We start from the raw sequence: 15,901 nt of genomic DNA on the forward strand, positions 1-15,901 counted from the left end.
GATATTTTCTACGATTTTTCATATTTAGAATTAAGTTATTGTTTAAATGAGGAGAAATGTGACTTCTAAATGGAATTTTGTAAGAAAACCGCATACAACAATTCTGAAGTTTTTGTATTGAGTAAGCGGAGTCTTCAGTCAATGAATCCGAATATACCACATCGCAATAATCAAATAAGGATAAAACAAGTGTATTACATAAAAAATATTTAGTTTTAGGAGGTAAATGATTTTTTAAGCCGTAAAGTTTTCTTAAGCGCATGTATGCAATTTTCAGCTTATTCTTTATATGTGTTTGAAATGAAATACCGCTATCAATGTATACTCCTAAGTTTTTGACCTCTCGTACTACTGGTAGCTGCTCATTACGAATTTTTGCATTTAAAGTTGTTGCTGCATTAAGGGCGTTCTTTCCACCACCCAGAAAAATTACACATGATTTAGACGAATTTCATTTCAAATTATGGTCGCAGGAAAAGTTATCTATATTTTCTAAATCCTTATTAAATTGTTTTTCTATTATGGGTAGAGTTTCACGTGAAAATGAAGTATACAGCTGGGAATCGTCAGCATATTGTTGTAACATTGAGTACTTTATGCAGGATTTCATATCTGCAACATACAATGAAAAAACCAACGGCCCCAAAATAGAACCCTGGGGAACACCGGTAGATACAGGATAATAACTTGATTTTTCAGTTGTAGAAGTCTTGTTGATTACTACGCAATTCGCTCTATTATTAAGATATGACTTAAAGAAATCAATCGCGTTATTCGAAAAACCAAAATAATAAAGCTTTGCTAATAACATTTCGTGGTTTAAAGTATCGAAAGCTCTACTAAAATCCAATAATCCAAGACATGTTATTTCCTTTTTTTCCTAATTTTATCCTACAGTTATTAAGAAGGTGTACTAGTTATTAAGAAAGTGTAATCGTTATGGCTATTAAAAATGTATTTCTATTATATTCTAACATAATAATGTGCGATCATTTATTAACCTTTAAAAATAGGAAATGAGAACTGTTAATGCCTCACAATAAACAAATTTAAATAGCGGCATGATTTACTTTACAAATAATAAGACCCTATTTAATTAAATGTTAAGAGGCAGGAGGATACTTTATAATGAGGTCATTCAAACTTTAGATCTCAAATAATAGATGAAGCTAAGTCAGAGATCCTAAACTTGTTAATAATTAAATTATATATAACATATAAGAATTTACTTATTATTGTTGGGAATACAAGACATGTACATCTAATATTTAGAGTGATGTTCTTTGTTTTACTTTGTTAAAAAAAACAAGAGGACAGTTACAAGAGAATTCATTGTATAAAAAAATTAATGTGAAGGTGTTCTCCCATTTGACATTCTCCAATTTGTAGGAAAATCATATAGTAATATTTATCTATTACATATAGTAATGGATAAATATGTAAATCTATTATTACAAGTAGTAAATTTATTACATATAGTATGTCAAACTATTTTTAAACTCTAGTTTTAGAACAATTACAAATACCAATACAAGACATTTTATAACATAAAATGAGTTAAAAAGACTCACGTAAATTTACACGTGTTTGAACTTATCTGTTTTTCAGGCAAGATAATAGTTTTAAATTATTAATATGTAATAAAAACTATTAAATTGAGTTTCCATTACTTTTAAATAAACAAGTTGAAAGAGAAATTGATCGAAAGTCATTAAACTATGTAGTGTTGAGTACATTGAGCAAAGGAATTGGCAAAACACGTTAGTTTAAATAACATTATTACATATATTAGATGAGGTACCAAAAAATGAATAACAGTGTAAATTAAAATTAAAATTTAGTTTGTCTGGTATATGATTTAATACTTCGAATTATCCTCACAATGTGGGACAAAAATGTATCGGCAGTTGGCAACTGTTTACGATTAAACACTTAAAAAGAAGCCTAGGCTGGATTCAATAAAAAAAAGTAATAATAGAAATTCCTTTCTTTCTTTCTTTAATACGTAACATATCGAAAAGCTAAAAAATCATTGAAATATCTTTGCTTACTATCTTGATATTGGTAATACTGCCTAAAATGGTACTTCATTAATAAAAAATGAAAAAATAGTATTTAACTATATAGGGTACGTCCTGTAGGCGCACGTGTAGGTGTTGCTTAATCCTGATTTTGTTACATTACGATACTATCTTACCAAGCTTTAGTGGTAAAAACAATTCACCTTTACACTACAGTATGTCTACAGTATTTAATGTGTTTTCCTTAATATTACATTTTCAACTATGTATGGATTATATTTGCAAATAAAGTGGCATTATTTACCTAAACATTTCCTGAACCAAATTAGGCATTTCAATTTGTGCCTCCTCGGCCCATCTAACTATTGTGCTAATTAATATCTTCCTAAATACTTCTTCAGGAGTTTTCCTTTCTGGTTCTGAAAATAAAACATAGAAAATTTAGACTATTAGACATTAAATTATTGATACATACCAGGTTCTGGTTTTGGCTCCTCCTCCAACTCTTTAACAGCATTGATAATATTATACAGCTTCTTTAAAGGCCCTGGTTTAACCTGATTCTCTGGATTTTCCTCTTCTTCCGGAGCCTGAAGAGCTTGAAGGGACACATGGGTTAAAAGCTGACTATGAAAAGTGTTCATCCTTTCGCATAAATCATCGCCAAGGGGGCAATTTTCTTTGTCCTCTTCTTCCATGTTTTTAAAACCTGAAAATTGTGGCTTGTTACAAAGTGTATATAAAACTTGTGGAGCGTTGGAATGGATCATTTTTTATATAACAAGGCAATGCAAAGTTAAATTATATAGATAAAAGTAATAGATGTAAAGCAGGTAGAGCGCAGAAATTAATGAAAAATGGGATTCTACTCAAAAATAAAAATTTATGTACGAAACAAGTGGAAGAAATATTCACCGGGAAAACAGCATAAAATTAGCAAACCACTGATGTTTTACTTACTTGGAAACATTCGATTATATTTAACTATTATTTATGTTTAAACCGAAAAATACCATTTACAAAATGAGTTTAGTCAATGGCTTCTACGAAATATCTAAAATATATTTAACTACAGGATAAATTTAACATTGGGGAGTAAAAACACAATTTTTTACAAAAAAAAAATATCTACTTCAGGGTCGAATCTTTAAAAAATATGCTACTGCGTAGGAATTTAAACAGGTAGTTTTACGGTGCAATACCTACTAGGGAAATTAGTAAGCAAATCGAGTCGTAATATATTAATTATAAAGCTTAACTAGTGCAAACTTATTAACGTAAAATGAAACAAAACGTGTGGTTTAATCACTTTAAAGTCTAATAAAACATATTTTGGTGAATAAAAAATATTTAAAAGACAGAATAACAGAATAAGAATATTTTTATCCAGTATCACACTACTAAACAGCCAGTTGAACATTGAACTATCTAGACTAAGCTCTACCATAGAATAACCAGACAAATAGAAAAATACTCCAATGCATTGTAAATGGCACCTATTTGGACACCCAACTCGATCAGCTGGGACGGTAGTTGGGCGGCCAAGGAATTTCGCTCGCGATGCGAGCTGCTGAGGTGCCAAATTTTTTTTCTAGCGTGTCTATCTTGATTTGTCTGGTTATTCTATGATCATATTGAGTTGGGCGGCTCGACGGCTCACCGGCCGGCCTTGTGTTATTATTATGTTATTCTTATTTTTTATGTAAAAAAATAAAAAGCAAAAATTTTGAATGTCACTCATATTCTCACCGAATAAAATAGTTTTTTTTTTGCAATATAAAACCGCTCAAAATTTACCCTATCTTTTTTTTATTTATACGTTGTACCCATAAAGCCAAGAATTACCTAATGGCCAATAAAAAGTATCAATAATAATAGCAAAATTACTAAAATGAAGGGTTAAATTCACTCAGGTTTTAAGTTTGCTAAACATATGTACATATATTTGAATAAGTGTACAATGAGGAAGTTGCATGAAAAACAAAATAAGTTTTTTAGTATTAAAAACCGAAGAACAAAGTAAAATAATCAATAATATTTTTTTATTTTGCCTAAATCCGATTCTTTCAAAAGATATTCGAGTTTTTGTTTTGTATATATAGATATACAAAGCATGGAGTGACGACATTGAACTATCGTCTTATGACGTCACAGGCACATTTCAAACCGCTGTAACTCTGTCAATTTTGGAACTATGAAAAAAAGAAAAAACACGTGTTTATTTATTTTTCATTCCCAATCAAAATCAAAAATAAAAAAAATTGATGCAACTTCCTCATTCCATCTTTCTTCTTTCTAAACATTTTTTGAAACTGTGATTTTTCTGAAACTCATTGACGTCAAAGGCCTTTATGCAAAGCAACTCCCAAAGAGCGCTTTTTAAGATAAACCCTTTAGAAGTCGGATTTTTCTGTGAATGAATTTTGAACTTTTTGCGCGGTACCTCGCGGACTTAAACGGCTGTGGGGCCTAAACGGTAATGTTCCCGATAATGCGAATAAAACAGCCCTTTTCTACGTAAATGTAGCTTTCTTTTTTATTAAAACTATTTTTTTCCAAAAGAAACTCCTTCCGAGATAAACGAGCTCAAACTTAAAATTTTTTTTTTCGAAAAAAAAAAAGTGAATTTTTCGAGAAATAATTTTAATTTTTTTTGGTAACACCGTTTGAAAGCTTAATCCTTTAGGATTAAATAGAGTTATTATTCATGACGCTACGTATTATACAGGGTGAGCTGTGTTAACAAATATAAACCCCTTTTTGAGCCTTTTTTGACTGATTTTTTCTATTTTTCTTAATAACTCTTTATTGGCGGCACCTAGAGACTTCAAACTTTCAGCGTTTTAAGAACTTTTTAAATCCTATTTTTCGACGTACTCTACAACCTTCTACGTAGAGTAGTTTTTGCTCTACACCTTTTTTTAACTTTGACGCTTTATACCGGCATACCTATGACACCTACGAAAACCATTTTTTTTTCTGAAATCACCGGACACTATCTGGCTATAATCTACTAAAAATCGTTTTTCTTCAAATGTTACCGTTTTTCCGCAATGCGCTGTTATTTAAGAAAAACCCCCAAAAATAAGTCGTTCCAATCAACCAGTCACGGGAGCCAACGCATGGTACAAAATAGTTGGCGGTCCAGCACTCAATTGACCCAATGTAAAAGCATACGGACGACGTCACTATCGAGTCGCACATGGCCAGATGACGTAACCGCGGAGTTTTCGGTATTGTGACGGCAAATTCGGCCCATTTGCGTTACGAGTTAGAGTAGGAAAGCGATGATGTCTTGCACTGTTGTTTTCTCCGGACTAGCTGGTCGCTCTTGCCGGTTTTCTGACTTGTTTGTTGGGTCTAGGCGCCTATCTTTTTTTCTTCTGGTCGCATCAGAGTGCTTTGGCTGTTGAGGCTCGGAGCATAGGATTGACTGCCGGGACGTGGAAAGGTTGGTTATATTTATAGGTTTCGGATTTTCTGTGATTGGTCAGTTGGCGGCGCGGTAGACACGCCCCCAAAAGCGAGAGATTGATCCGTTGACCATGGATCATTTTCGGAGTGAACTTGATTTTAGGTTTATTTTAAAATGCATTTAAGTAAAGGCTATGTTCATTTTATTTACTTAATATTATTATTGAATGTTTATGTGTGGAAGAGAGTGGACTTTATATTGTTTTTTGAGTTTTTTTAATCAAGAAAAAACGCCCTTCCATGGGCGGTTTTCCCTCCATTTAAGAAGGAACTTTTTTAAATCATTATTCTCGAGGGCCCTGACCCGCTCCTTGAATTTCGTGTGTTTACGTTTAATAAACTCCTCTATGGTCTCTATACGACAATCGTCCCTGATATCTATATTTCTCACATATCTGGGCGAGTTCGTTATTAATCTTAACGTTTTGTTTTGAAAACGTTCGAGTTTTAATAAATTGGTTTTTGTTATGTTTGTTAAGACACAGGAACCATAGAGGAGTTTAGGTCTTATTATCTGTTTGTATAAGAGCAGTTTATTTTCAATAGACATTTTACTTTTTGGGCCCAAGAATGAGTATAATCCCTGTATGAGGCCATTGCACTGATTGAGCTGCCTTTTAATGTGGTAATTAAAGTTATTTTTTTCATCAAAATAGACTCCCAGGTATCGTACCTCGCTCTTCCAGGGGATTTCAGTGCCCAACACCACCAAGTTTGGAATGTCGCGGTCTACTTTTTTGGTAATTAAGATTGCCTCCGTCTTGTTTTCATTGATCTTTATTTTCCATTTTAGTGCCCATGCACAGATTTTTTCTAAATGGCTTTGTAGATAGGCTTTTAACTGATCCAGGTATCTGCAGCTGGCAAAGACGCAGGTATCATCCGCGAATAGCGCCAGTTGAGAGTAATGGTCATTCTTTGGTACATCCGCCTGGTAGATATTAAAAAGGGTGGGTGAAAGTGGGGATCCCTGAGGGACTCCCGCTTTCATTTCCCTATAAGGTAGGACTTTGTTTTCAATCCTTGCTGTAAAGGATCTGCCCTTAATAAAATTTTGTATTAATTTTATCATACCAGTGGACATACCAAATTTTGACATTTTAAATATTAAACCACCATGCCACACTCGATCGAAGGCTTTCTCGATGTCGAGCGTGATCATGGCGGTTGAATTTCTTGAATTAAAAGAGTCAATTAAATTTTGTTGAATTCTTGCCAGCTGCATTTCTGTGGAGAGACCCCTTACAAAGCCATGTTGTTCTTTAGGGATAATTTTGAGTTCTTCTATTTCCTCTATCAACCTGTTTAGTACCGCTTTTTCAAATATTTTGCCTATTGTTGGTAACAGGCTGATAGGTCTGTAGCTTTCTGGCTTGGCAAAGTTTTTCCCCTGTTTCGGTATCAATACCACTATTGCCCTTTTCCATGCTTCAGGGAAGTAGCACAGGTTTAGACATTGATTGTAAATTATTAATAAATCCATTAAAATGTTATCTGGTAGCATTTTTAGCATTTTATTATTTATGTTATCATAACCTGGTGCTTTTCTATTTAATTGTAGTGTTATGAGGTCTCTTATTTCTTGCAATTTGATTTTTTTAGGGGCTCTGATATTTTGTGGTGGTATTGCTTCTATTGTTTTGTTTACATTTTTTATTTCTTCTTCTAATATTTGATTTTCAGGACCTGCATTAATGTTAAATTGTTTTTCTAGTGAGTCATTAAATGCCTCGACTTTTTCTGAGTCCGAGTACACTAGACTTCCATCTTCTATTTGTATGGGCGGGTAATTTGTTTTTGTCTTCCCTCTCAGTATCTTAGAGACCCTCCAGTATTTTTTATGGTTTTCATCATCATTGTTTAATTCTTCTAAAAAATCGTTCCACCTTTCATTACTAAAATCATATATTTCATTTTTTATTCTTTTAGTTAGACTGTTTGCTATTCTTTTTGTTTCTGGGTCTTTATATAACCTTGCCTGTTTATTTAATCTATTTCTTGTTTTAATTAAATTTTTTATTCGCATTGGGAAAACCAGGAAATGGGTGTTTGGGATAGGGATTTTAGTAGTAGCTTTTTCATAAGCTAATTTTATTTTATTTGTTATATTTTCAACTTGGGTGTTTATTTCATTTGGGTTTGAAGGGGTTGGGATAGGGTTTTCATTTAATAGGATTTCTGAGAATGATTGCCAATTAGTTATTTCTTTTAGGGGTAGTGGGTTTTTTTTAAAAGTTTGTGCAATCATTATTGATATTGGGGAGTGGTCTGAGGAACTTAAGGAGTCCAGGTTTTCTACTACAATGTTGTGGCTAAGGTTTTTTATCACTGCTATGTCTAGTATATCAGGTGTTATATAATGATAATGGGTTGGCTCTTTAGGAGCTGCTACTTGTATTGTGTTTTCATTTATGTAATTTTCCAATTTTTTCCCGGCTGCATTGTCAATTGTGCATCCCCAGATTCTGCTTTTGGCATTCCAATCTCCTGCGGCTATTGTTGGAATGTCTTCTTTAAAAAGCTCGTCTAACTCTTTGTATTTTAACACTTTATTTGGTGGTTTATATACTGAGATGAGTAAAAGTTCTTTATTGTCTAGATATATTTTTATAGCCGTGTTCTCTATAACCGGGTCTGTTTCCCTTTGCGGTACTTCTTGATGTACTATATTATTTTTTATGTAGGAAAGCGAGAGTTTGAGAGAAGGATGGAGGGTGTCTGGCAACAATTATAAACGCGTCGTGTTCGTCTCGTGACGTCATGAGTTATTTTATTAATGAATTATTAATTTTATAGGGGACAATTTTAAACGGTTTTTTGATAAATTACTAGGATAAATAAAATGAATATAAATATTAATAAATATATATTTGAAATATACAGAGGGTATTGATATTACGGAACATTTATGAGGATAATAATAGTATGGAAATAGAATTATACGGGGGGTTTTAAGGTTTTAAGGCATTTATAAGGAAAATAATATTTATAATAATAGTAATAGCAGCATAAAGGTTAGGACAAGGTATAAATATCTGGAAAAAAAATAATAGTGATAATAGTTTTATTTTAGTTAGGGTTCTTTTAATGGGGGTTGCTAAATTGGTAATAAATTTATATTAATAGTTTATCAATTTAGAAAAAAAAGATATTGATGCGGAGTCAAAAAAGGTGTATTTTTTGTATTATTTTACTATATTACCGATATCACGGCTTTTATAGCTTCAATTCAATAAGTTGATAAATTTTTTTATTCGTTTTTTTTCCTTTAATTTTTTTTTATTTTATTATAATTGCCTTTTAAAATAAAAATTAAAAAAAAAACAAGAAACAAACCACTTTTTCCTATCCTAATACATTGCTTTTTATGGGACCTGATCTTTCTCTTTAGATTGTGACACTCGTATGAATCGTGGAAAAATTTGTCATAAAGCTTTTTTACTAGTTTTTGAATGGTGTTTAACCAGGAAAAAGAAATTTTAAATTCGAAGTATATTTTGAAAAAATGGTCATTTTGACGCCGGATTTTGTTTGAAAGTCGAAAATTGCAAAGAAATAGGGTTTCTGTTCATTTTAGAGTCAAATTGGTAATAACCTTTTTTAAAGGTACTTGAAGTATTGCAGGATAGAAAAATAAAAAATTGATATTTTTCCATAGGGCTCTTGATAATTCGATATTTATGTTTTACAGTTTTTTTCAAGTTTCTCCGATTCGTCAGTATTATTTTTATGTATTTATTTTTGTTTCAACTTAAATGTTTGTGGTGTTAATCTAATAGCTTTAACGGTAAGTCATATCTTTATATTGTAATTTATGTCTATGCATTGTTGTTTTTGTAATAGGGTTGCCTTCTTTTTTCTTTTAGATCTGACGATACCTTAGGGCGAAACACGTGTAATCGTTTAAAAAAAAAATAAACATAGACATAGACTTTGTGTCCCTCCAATTTCTGAATATTTATAATATTTAATCGAATTATTAAATATATAACAAGCATTTGGCGCCTGAAGTATAATTTATAAGCAACAATAAATTAAATTTGGTATTATAATTTTTTAATTGAAAATTAAAACCTTTATAAATATTTTAAAGAAACTAATGTAAAAAGTTACAACTTATTAAACAATTTTTTACCATGCAATAAAATTTATAATTAATGAGTGCGGTTATTAGCATGCAACATACAACACTATCATCAATCAAGCATAAACTCAAATTTGCAAATGGTATAGACGCATTTAGCAATAAGTTAATTTATCCTGTTAAGTACACTGACACATACAGTGACATCAATCTGCAAGCATTTGAGTATATATTAATATTAATATTATATTCCTTACTATTAAAATTGTGGTTGGCCAATTTTCTACGTACCTTGTTTCTGGAACTTACACAAAATGGCGTTCATCTGTTCCCTGGGGGGACACCTGAACTCTTTTGTTTTTTTAGCGGCCACGGCCGACGGTAAGTCGGATTGTTTAATTTCTATGTAGCGTCTTAGCTGGTCGGTTTGTAATTCTCCTACAAAATCGTGGCTAAACGCAATAATGGATTCCACACGATGCCGTAACTGGATGTCGCATAAGTGCTGCAATAGGTAGCACATTTGCAGTTTGGCTCCCTCTGCCATTTTCATTTGAAGTAAACCTTTTCTGTGTTCGTCTTTTCCATCTTTCTCAAATGTTGGATCCCAGGTTTCTGGACATATCATTATGAGAAGCTTCTCAACGTTTTCGTCACTTAGCATGCCGACTAACAATAGACGGTCCACTAATTTTAGTAAAGGTCTAAAAAATTTTTTATTGTAAATGGAATAAAATTTATTTAAAATCCGTGTTGTCTTACAAAAACAGGTTTTCATTTGATCCACCTATAGGATCTCTGTTGTGAACTTGATTGATTTCCACTGATTCTGCCAGAGCTGTCATAATATAGTCCCTCACAATGTCAAGTGGAAAATAGGGAGAGTACAAACATTTGATGTTCTCAATGTTTTCGCTAAAAAAAACGTGTTTATAGATTTATACAGTGCTTTCATTTCAAAACGATCCACCCTTAATAACTTTCTTAAAAAAAAAAAAAAAAAAAAAATAAATAATACGTTTAATTATGCATTTACTGAAGTTCTGTCAATCACCTCCTCACCTCCAGCTAACCTCACTTTAATATGTCAAATGGGAACCCCCATCGTGTGATACATCATAGTAAGCAGCGTAAAATTCTCTATTCAACGGTACAAAAAAAATGAAATCGGTAAATGTGTAAGCAAATAGTTAGCAAAAATGTCTAGAAATAATGAATATTTTATTTACGCCAAACTTTGGTATTTTAAATGAATACTTTTAGTGTGGTACCTACATCATTTTAAAATTCTTACATTTTTTATAATAGATCATCAAAAAAAAATTCAAGCAATTTAGAAGTTAAAATGTGTGGTAACAAACAGTACATTTAGTTCAAGCAAATTATTTATTTTTTTAAGTAAAGAATGTGTGCCGTTATTTGCGAGAAAAAAAAGAGTGTCTTCAAATTTTTTGCAAAAATCTTTGCGGTCTTATAACTTTGTATGTGTATTTATTTCACTTATATTTTTTGCGAAACCTACCTAATACTTTTTTACTACGTATAGGTACAAAAAAACACTGCAATACCTTACATTTTTAAGGCGTTTAAAAAGCAGGCGATTTATTATTGTTAAAACTGTCAGTTTGACGCCTGCAATTTTTCAATTTTAGTTAAAACGTGAGTTAATAAAATGGTGTATACGCTAGACGAAAGAATAGAAATAATTTTCTTTTATGGAGCTCAAGATCGGTGTGCTCGCAGAACCGCGAGAACATTTAATGAAAGGTATCAAGATAAAAACGTGAGTCATAAATACGTATTAGAATTGATACGAAAATTTGAAGAGACGGGATCGATTTGCAATAAGAAAAAATATGAAAATAGAGTTGTCGATGAAGCATGCCAAGTTGAAGTACTAGGACAATTTGCTATGGATCCAACTTTGTCTATACCAAAGGCCGCAAAACTAACAAATATTTCCACTGGTTCCGTACATAAAGTTTAAAAAAAATGTTCTTTCCTTATAAAATTCATATTCTTCATGAACTCGGAGAAGATGATTTTGATAGGAGAATTCAATTTTGTGAAGTGATGTGCCAGCGAATTGACAACGATCCCCATTTATTGAAGAACATTTGCTTCAGTGACGAATCGACCTTTTTTTTAAACGGCCTGGTGAACAGACATAACTGTATATACTGGGATAATGAAAATCCGCATGTTTTTCGGGAACGCCATACCCAATATCCCCAAAAAATTAATGTTTGGGCAGGAATTTATGGGAATGAAATAATCGGGCCATTTTTCTTGGAAGAAAATTTGACTGGCGAAATTTATTTAAACCTTTTAGAAAATGCAATATACCCTTCCATCATCCAATCTATGGAAAATCAAGTAGATCAACATGGTGCTATATTATTAAATGAAAATAATATACATTTTCAGCAGGATGGCGCTCCCGCGCACTACACTTTGGTAGTTCGAGAGTTGCTTGATGAAAATTTTCGAGAAAAGTGGATTGGCAGACATGGTGCAATCGAATGGCCTGCGCGGTCTCCGGACCTAACCCCACTAGACTTTTTTCTTTGGGGCTACTTAAAAAGCAAAGTTTATAAAACCCCACCTGAGAGTATTGAGAATTTAAAAAATAGAATATTTCAAGAATGCAGAGAAATTAGCAGGCAGACCCTTGCCAATGTTCGTAAGGAGTTTGAAAATAGGCTTTTTTATTGTCTTGCTAATACGGCGCGCATTTTGAACACTTAATAAAATAAATTTGTTAAACTAATTAAATTTGTTTTTCTACCCTACCGATTTACACTTTAATTGCTTCTTGGTCAATCAATTTTATTTTTTTTTACAACCATTTATAGCATAATGAATGCCCTTTAAGATAATGTATCACACTATGGGGTAGCCATTTAACATACCAAAGTTTGGCGTAAATAAAATATTCATTATTTCTAGACATTTTCGCTAACTATTTGCTTGCACATTTACCGATTTCATTTTTTTTGGTACCGTTGAATAGAGAATTTTACGCTCCTTACTATGATGTATCACACGATGGGGGTTCCCATTTGACATATTAAAGTGAGGTTAGCTGGAGGTGAGGAGGTGATTGACAGAACTTCAGTAAATGCATAATTAAACGTCCCCCTGTATATCTAATTTGACGTGTTTTTTTTTTGTTTTTTTTTTTTAAGAAAGTTATTGAGGGTGGATCGTTTTGAAATGAAAGCACTGTATATGAAATAATATTTTTACAGAATAAATTGGTTAATAGATAGCTTTTAATAATTAATCAAATAAATATAAACTATAAGAATACCAATAATCAGACAGAGGTAGAAAAAAGATCTACAACACGATATATCTGGAAATTGATTGATTGATTGAAAGAATGTCATAAATATATAAGACCGCTATCTAAAACGCCCCATCCACAAATCGGTTAATGTTTAAGATAATTTTGTGCACAAGGTATCAAATAGGTATTTTGAAGATCTTTTTGGAATAGCATTGGCTTTCAATTATCTAGTCATATCTGTGGTTAAACGTATCATATAGAGACTTTTGAGTGAAATCCATATCGGCTTTTATAATTTTTTTTTGTAAATATGTATCTTAGGTATTTAGGTAATAAAAGGATTTTAGACAAAGTCAAAGCAATTTCTAATAAATATTTTGATTCGTGCAGAATTCTTAAAGATCCAAATCTTTCGTAAGTTATAGCTAGACTTATGATTGACCAAGACGACAAATAAAACAAGAATTTTAAGAATGAGTTTTAGAGTACTTCTAAAAAAACTTTTGAGTATACCCAAAACCTTTTGATGATTCTTTTGATTTTTTATTAGAGTGTAAACTTCAGGATCAATTTCATAAATGAAATATTTTTCTAGGTAAACAATTAAGAGATTCACTTTTAAATCATTTATTCCTTTTATCCGGATTGAAAGTATTTTAAAGGCAATTTTATGATGATTCTTAATGTGTGATTTCATAAACAAAGATTTTGGTAGTTCTAAGTAATAGTAGATTTATAAGTTATAGTAAACAAGGCTAAAACTGAAGTTTTAAATATAGGGCATTTTATTTATTTAATTCAATCCTCATACAAAAAGTTTTTAAACATTATTACATAGTATAGTTTAAAACCTATTGACAAACTTTTAGAATTTTTTAGAAGAGTATATCTCTACACTTTTCTTTCTGAGGATGCATTTTGATTAAATATTTAGTTATTAGAAATAATATAAATTTAAAGATAAAATTGAATACTATACCAACAAAATATGGTAATAGAACAAACAGCAAAATAAGAGAATTAAAAATCTAATTTACGAGAAATAGCAAAAAAAAAATATTTTTTTTTAAAACTTACCTTATATCGGACATTTTCATTTGTGGTACGACCGATTCCATTTGCAGCTTCCGCAAACTATGTCCCATTTCAGGATCCTCGTAGAGATCTTTCAACCCTTGCCCAATTGGAATTACGTATTCATTTTTGCAGACTTCCCTACAAATATGCTTATTTATAAGCGTAAAGAAAAACATTTTAAAAAAACTTACATTGTGGTAGCAGTAGCCTCCAAATGCAAGGAAATCAGCAAATCGTAAAACCCTTGCCTCAATGGCCCGCTCATGTATTCTGATTTAATAGCATAAAGTAATTGTTTCTGGTCCACGTGCCAACATAACGCGTGCGCAGCTCTGTAGTTGCTCTGGTAACATAGAGCGGAGTAAAGTGTTAAAGTGTGAGCATGGAAACTTAATAGTTTGTCCATCTCTATTAACTCTAAAATATCGATGCAGCGGTCTTCTTCTGGTATGTGAAGGGCGAGCATCGAAATTGGGTCCTCGCATAACATGGACCAACCTCTAATATCTGACAGTTTAAGGGCATGGACTTGAAGGTTATTATTTGGGACCTAAACAGGGAAAAAATTTACAACTTTTTACAAATTTACGCTAGAATTGCAACCTTTGTGGTCCTATATAGGTTATTTGCAAATTTCTTCAGTTTTTTTGCTTATTAGTTTTAATTGTAACTACAGTATACCCGCGGTAACGTGAACTTACGATTTTATGAACAACTCATTAATGTGAACACCAATATTTTTCTATGTTAATTCTATAGTGTGAACAAACCCATATTTCGATAATGTGAATTTTAAGAAATCTTTAGTAATCCTGTGCAGACTTGTCTAGGCTTGTTAGTGGATATTGGGTTTGGATATTTGGTTGGATTTTTTTTTTGCAGAAAACCCCAAGATAGAAACTTTGCTGTATAAATGGTTTACCAAACAGCGTGAACGAAATTTGCCAGTTATGAGTAATATGCTTAAAGAAAAGGCTCTAGATTTACATAGAAAATTAAAACTCAACGATAAATTTAATGCAAGCGATGGATGGCTTCAAAAATTAAAATGGCGATATGGTATAAGGCTGCTTAAAATTGCAGGTGAAAAGTTGTCCTCGCAGCCTCACCTTGTAAATCCCTTTATTGAACGCTTAAGAAAAAAGATGAAGCAGCTTAATCTTAGTGAAGATCAAATTTATAATGCAGATGAGACGGGTTTATATTGGAAGTTATTACCAGATAAAAACTAAGTTGCAATTTTTGAAAAAACGGCGCCTGGCCTAAAAATAGCTAAACAAAGAATAACTCGTTTGGGGTGCACAAATGCTACAGGATCACACAAACTAACGCCTTTAGTATTAGGAAAAGCAAAATCACCCAGATGTTTTAAAGGATTTGATAATTCAGTCATCTATAAACGCACTAAAAATGCCTGGATGACGCAGGAAATTTTTAAAAATTGGTTTTGTTCCAGAGGTAAGTGAAAGTTTTGTTTGCTTTTTATTTTTTTTAGGACTAAATTGGGTTTTAAGGTTAAATCATTTTTACAAAGCAAAAACCTTCCTTTAAAAGCCGTTCTCCTGTTAGACAATGCCCCTTCGCATCCACCGGCAGAAGAATTAAAAACTTCTGATGGACACATTTTTGTTGTCTACATGCCCCCAAATGTTACACCATTAATTCAACCATTAGACCAAAATGTTTTGCGAATAACCAATCTATTTTACAGAAAAGGCCTATTAAGTTTAATTGAATCAAAGGGTCAAGGAGTAGCTGAGGCCCTAAAAGTTATAACTTTAAGACATGCTATTATGCAATTGCATATGGCCTGGCAAAAAAATAGAGTCTTCAGTAATTTCAAAATGTTGGAATATTTTGGGAAAAAATTTGGGGGAGGATGACCTACCTTTAGCTAGACTAAAAGAGATGTGGGAAAATGATGTTAGAGCAGCTGCAGTTAATGAAACCATT

General features: G+C 32.0%; 1 protein-coding gene across 1 annotated transcript in view; it reads right to left on the reverse strand.

Moving 5' to 3' along the window:
- The window catches only part of LOC126741622 (ryanodine receptor), a 249,779-nt gene that overhangs the window by 99,049 nt on the left and 134,829 nt on the right, over positions 1–15,901 (reverse strand). The window contains exons 31-36 of the mRNA XM_050448136.1: positions 14,140–14,498; positions 13,949–14,086; positions 10,342–10,494; positions 9,889–10,283; positions 2,497–2,730; positions 2,326–2,440 (exon numbers count right to left, since the gene is read on the reverse strand). Coding sequence (XP_050304093.1) covers positions 2,326–2,440; positions 2,497–2,730; positions 9,889–10,283; positions 10,342–10,494; positions 13,949–14,086; positions 14,140–14,498 — 1,394 coding nt within the window. The remainder of the gene's footprint in view (positions 1–2,325; positions 2,441–2,496; positions 2,731–9,888; positions 10,284–10,341; positions 10,495–13,948; positions 14,087–14,139; positions 14,499–15,901) is intronic.

Source organism: Anthonomus grandis, chromosome 1, assembly GCF_022605725.1.
Source record: "Anthonomus grandis grandis chromosome 1, icAntGran1.3, whole genome shotgun sequence".
Lineage (NCBI taxonomy): Eukaryota > Metazoa > Arthropoda > Insecta > Coleoptera > Curculionidae > Anthonomus > Anthonomus grandis.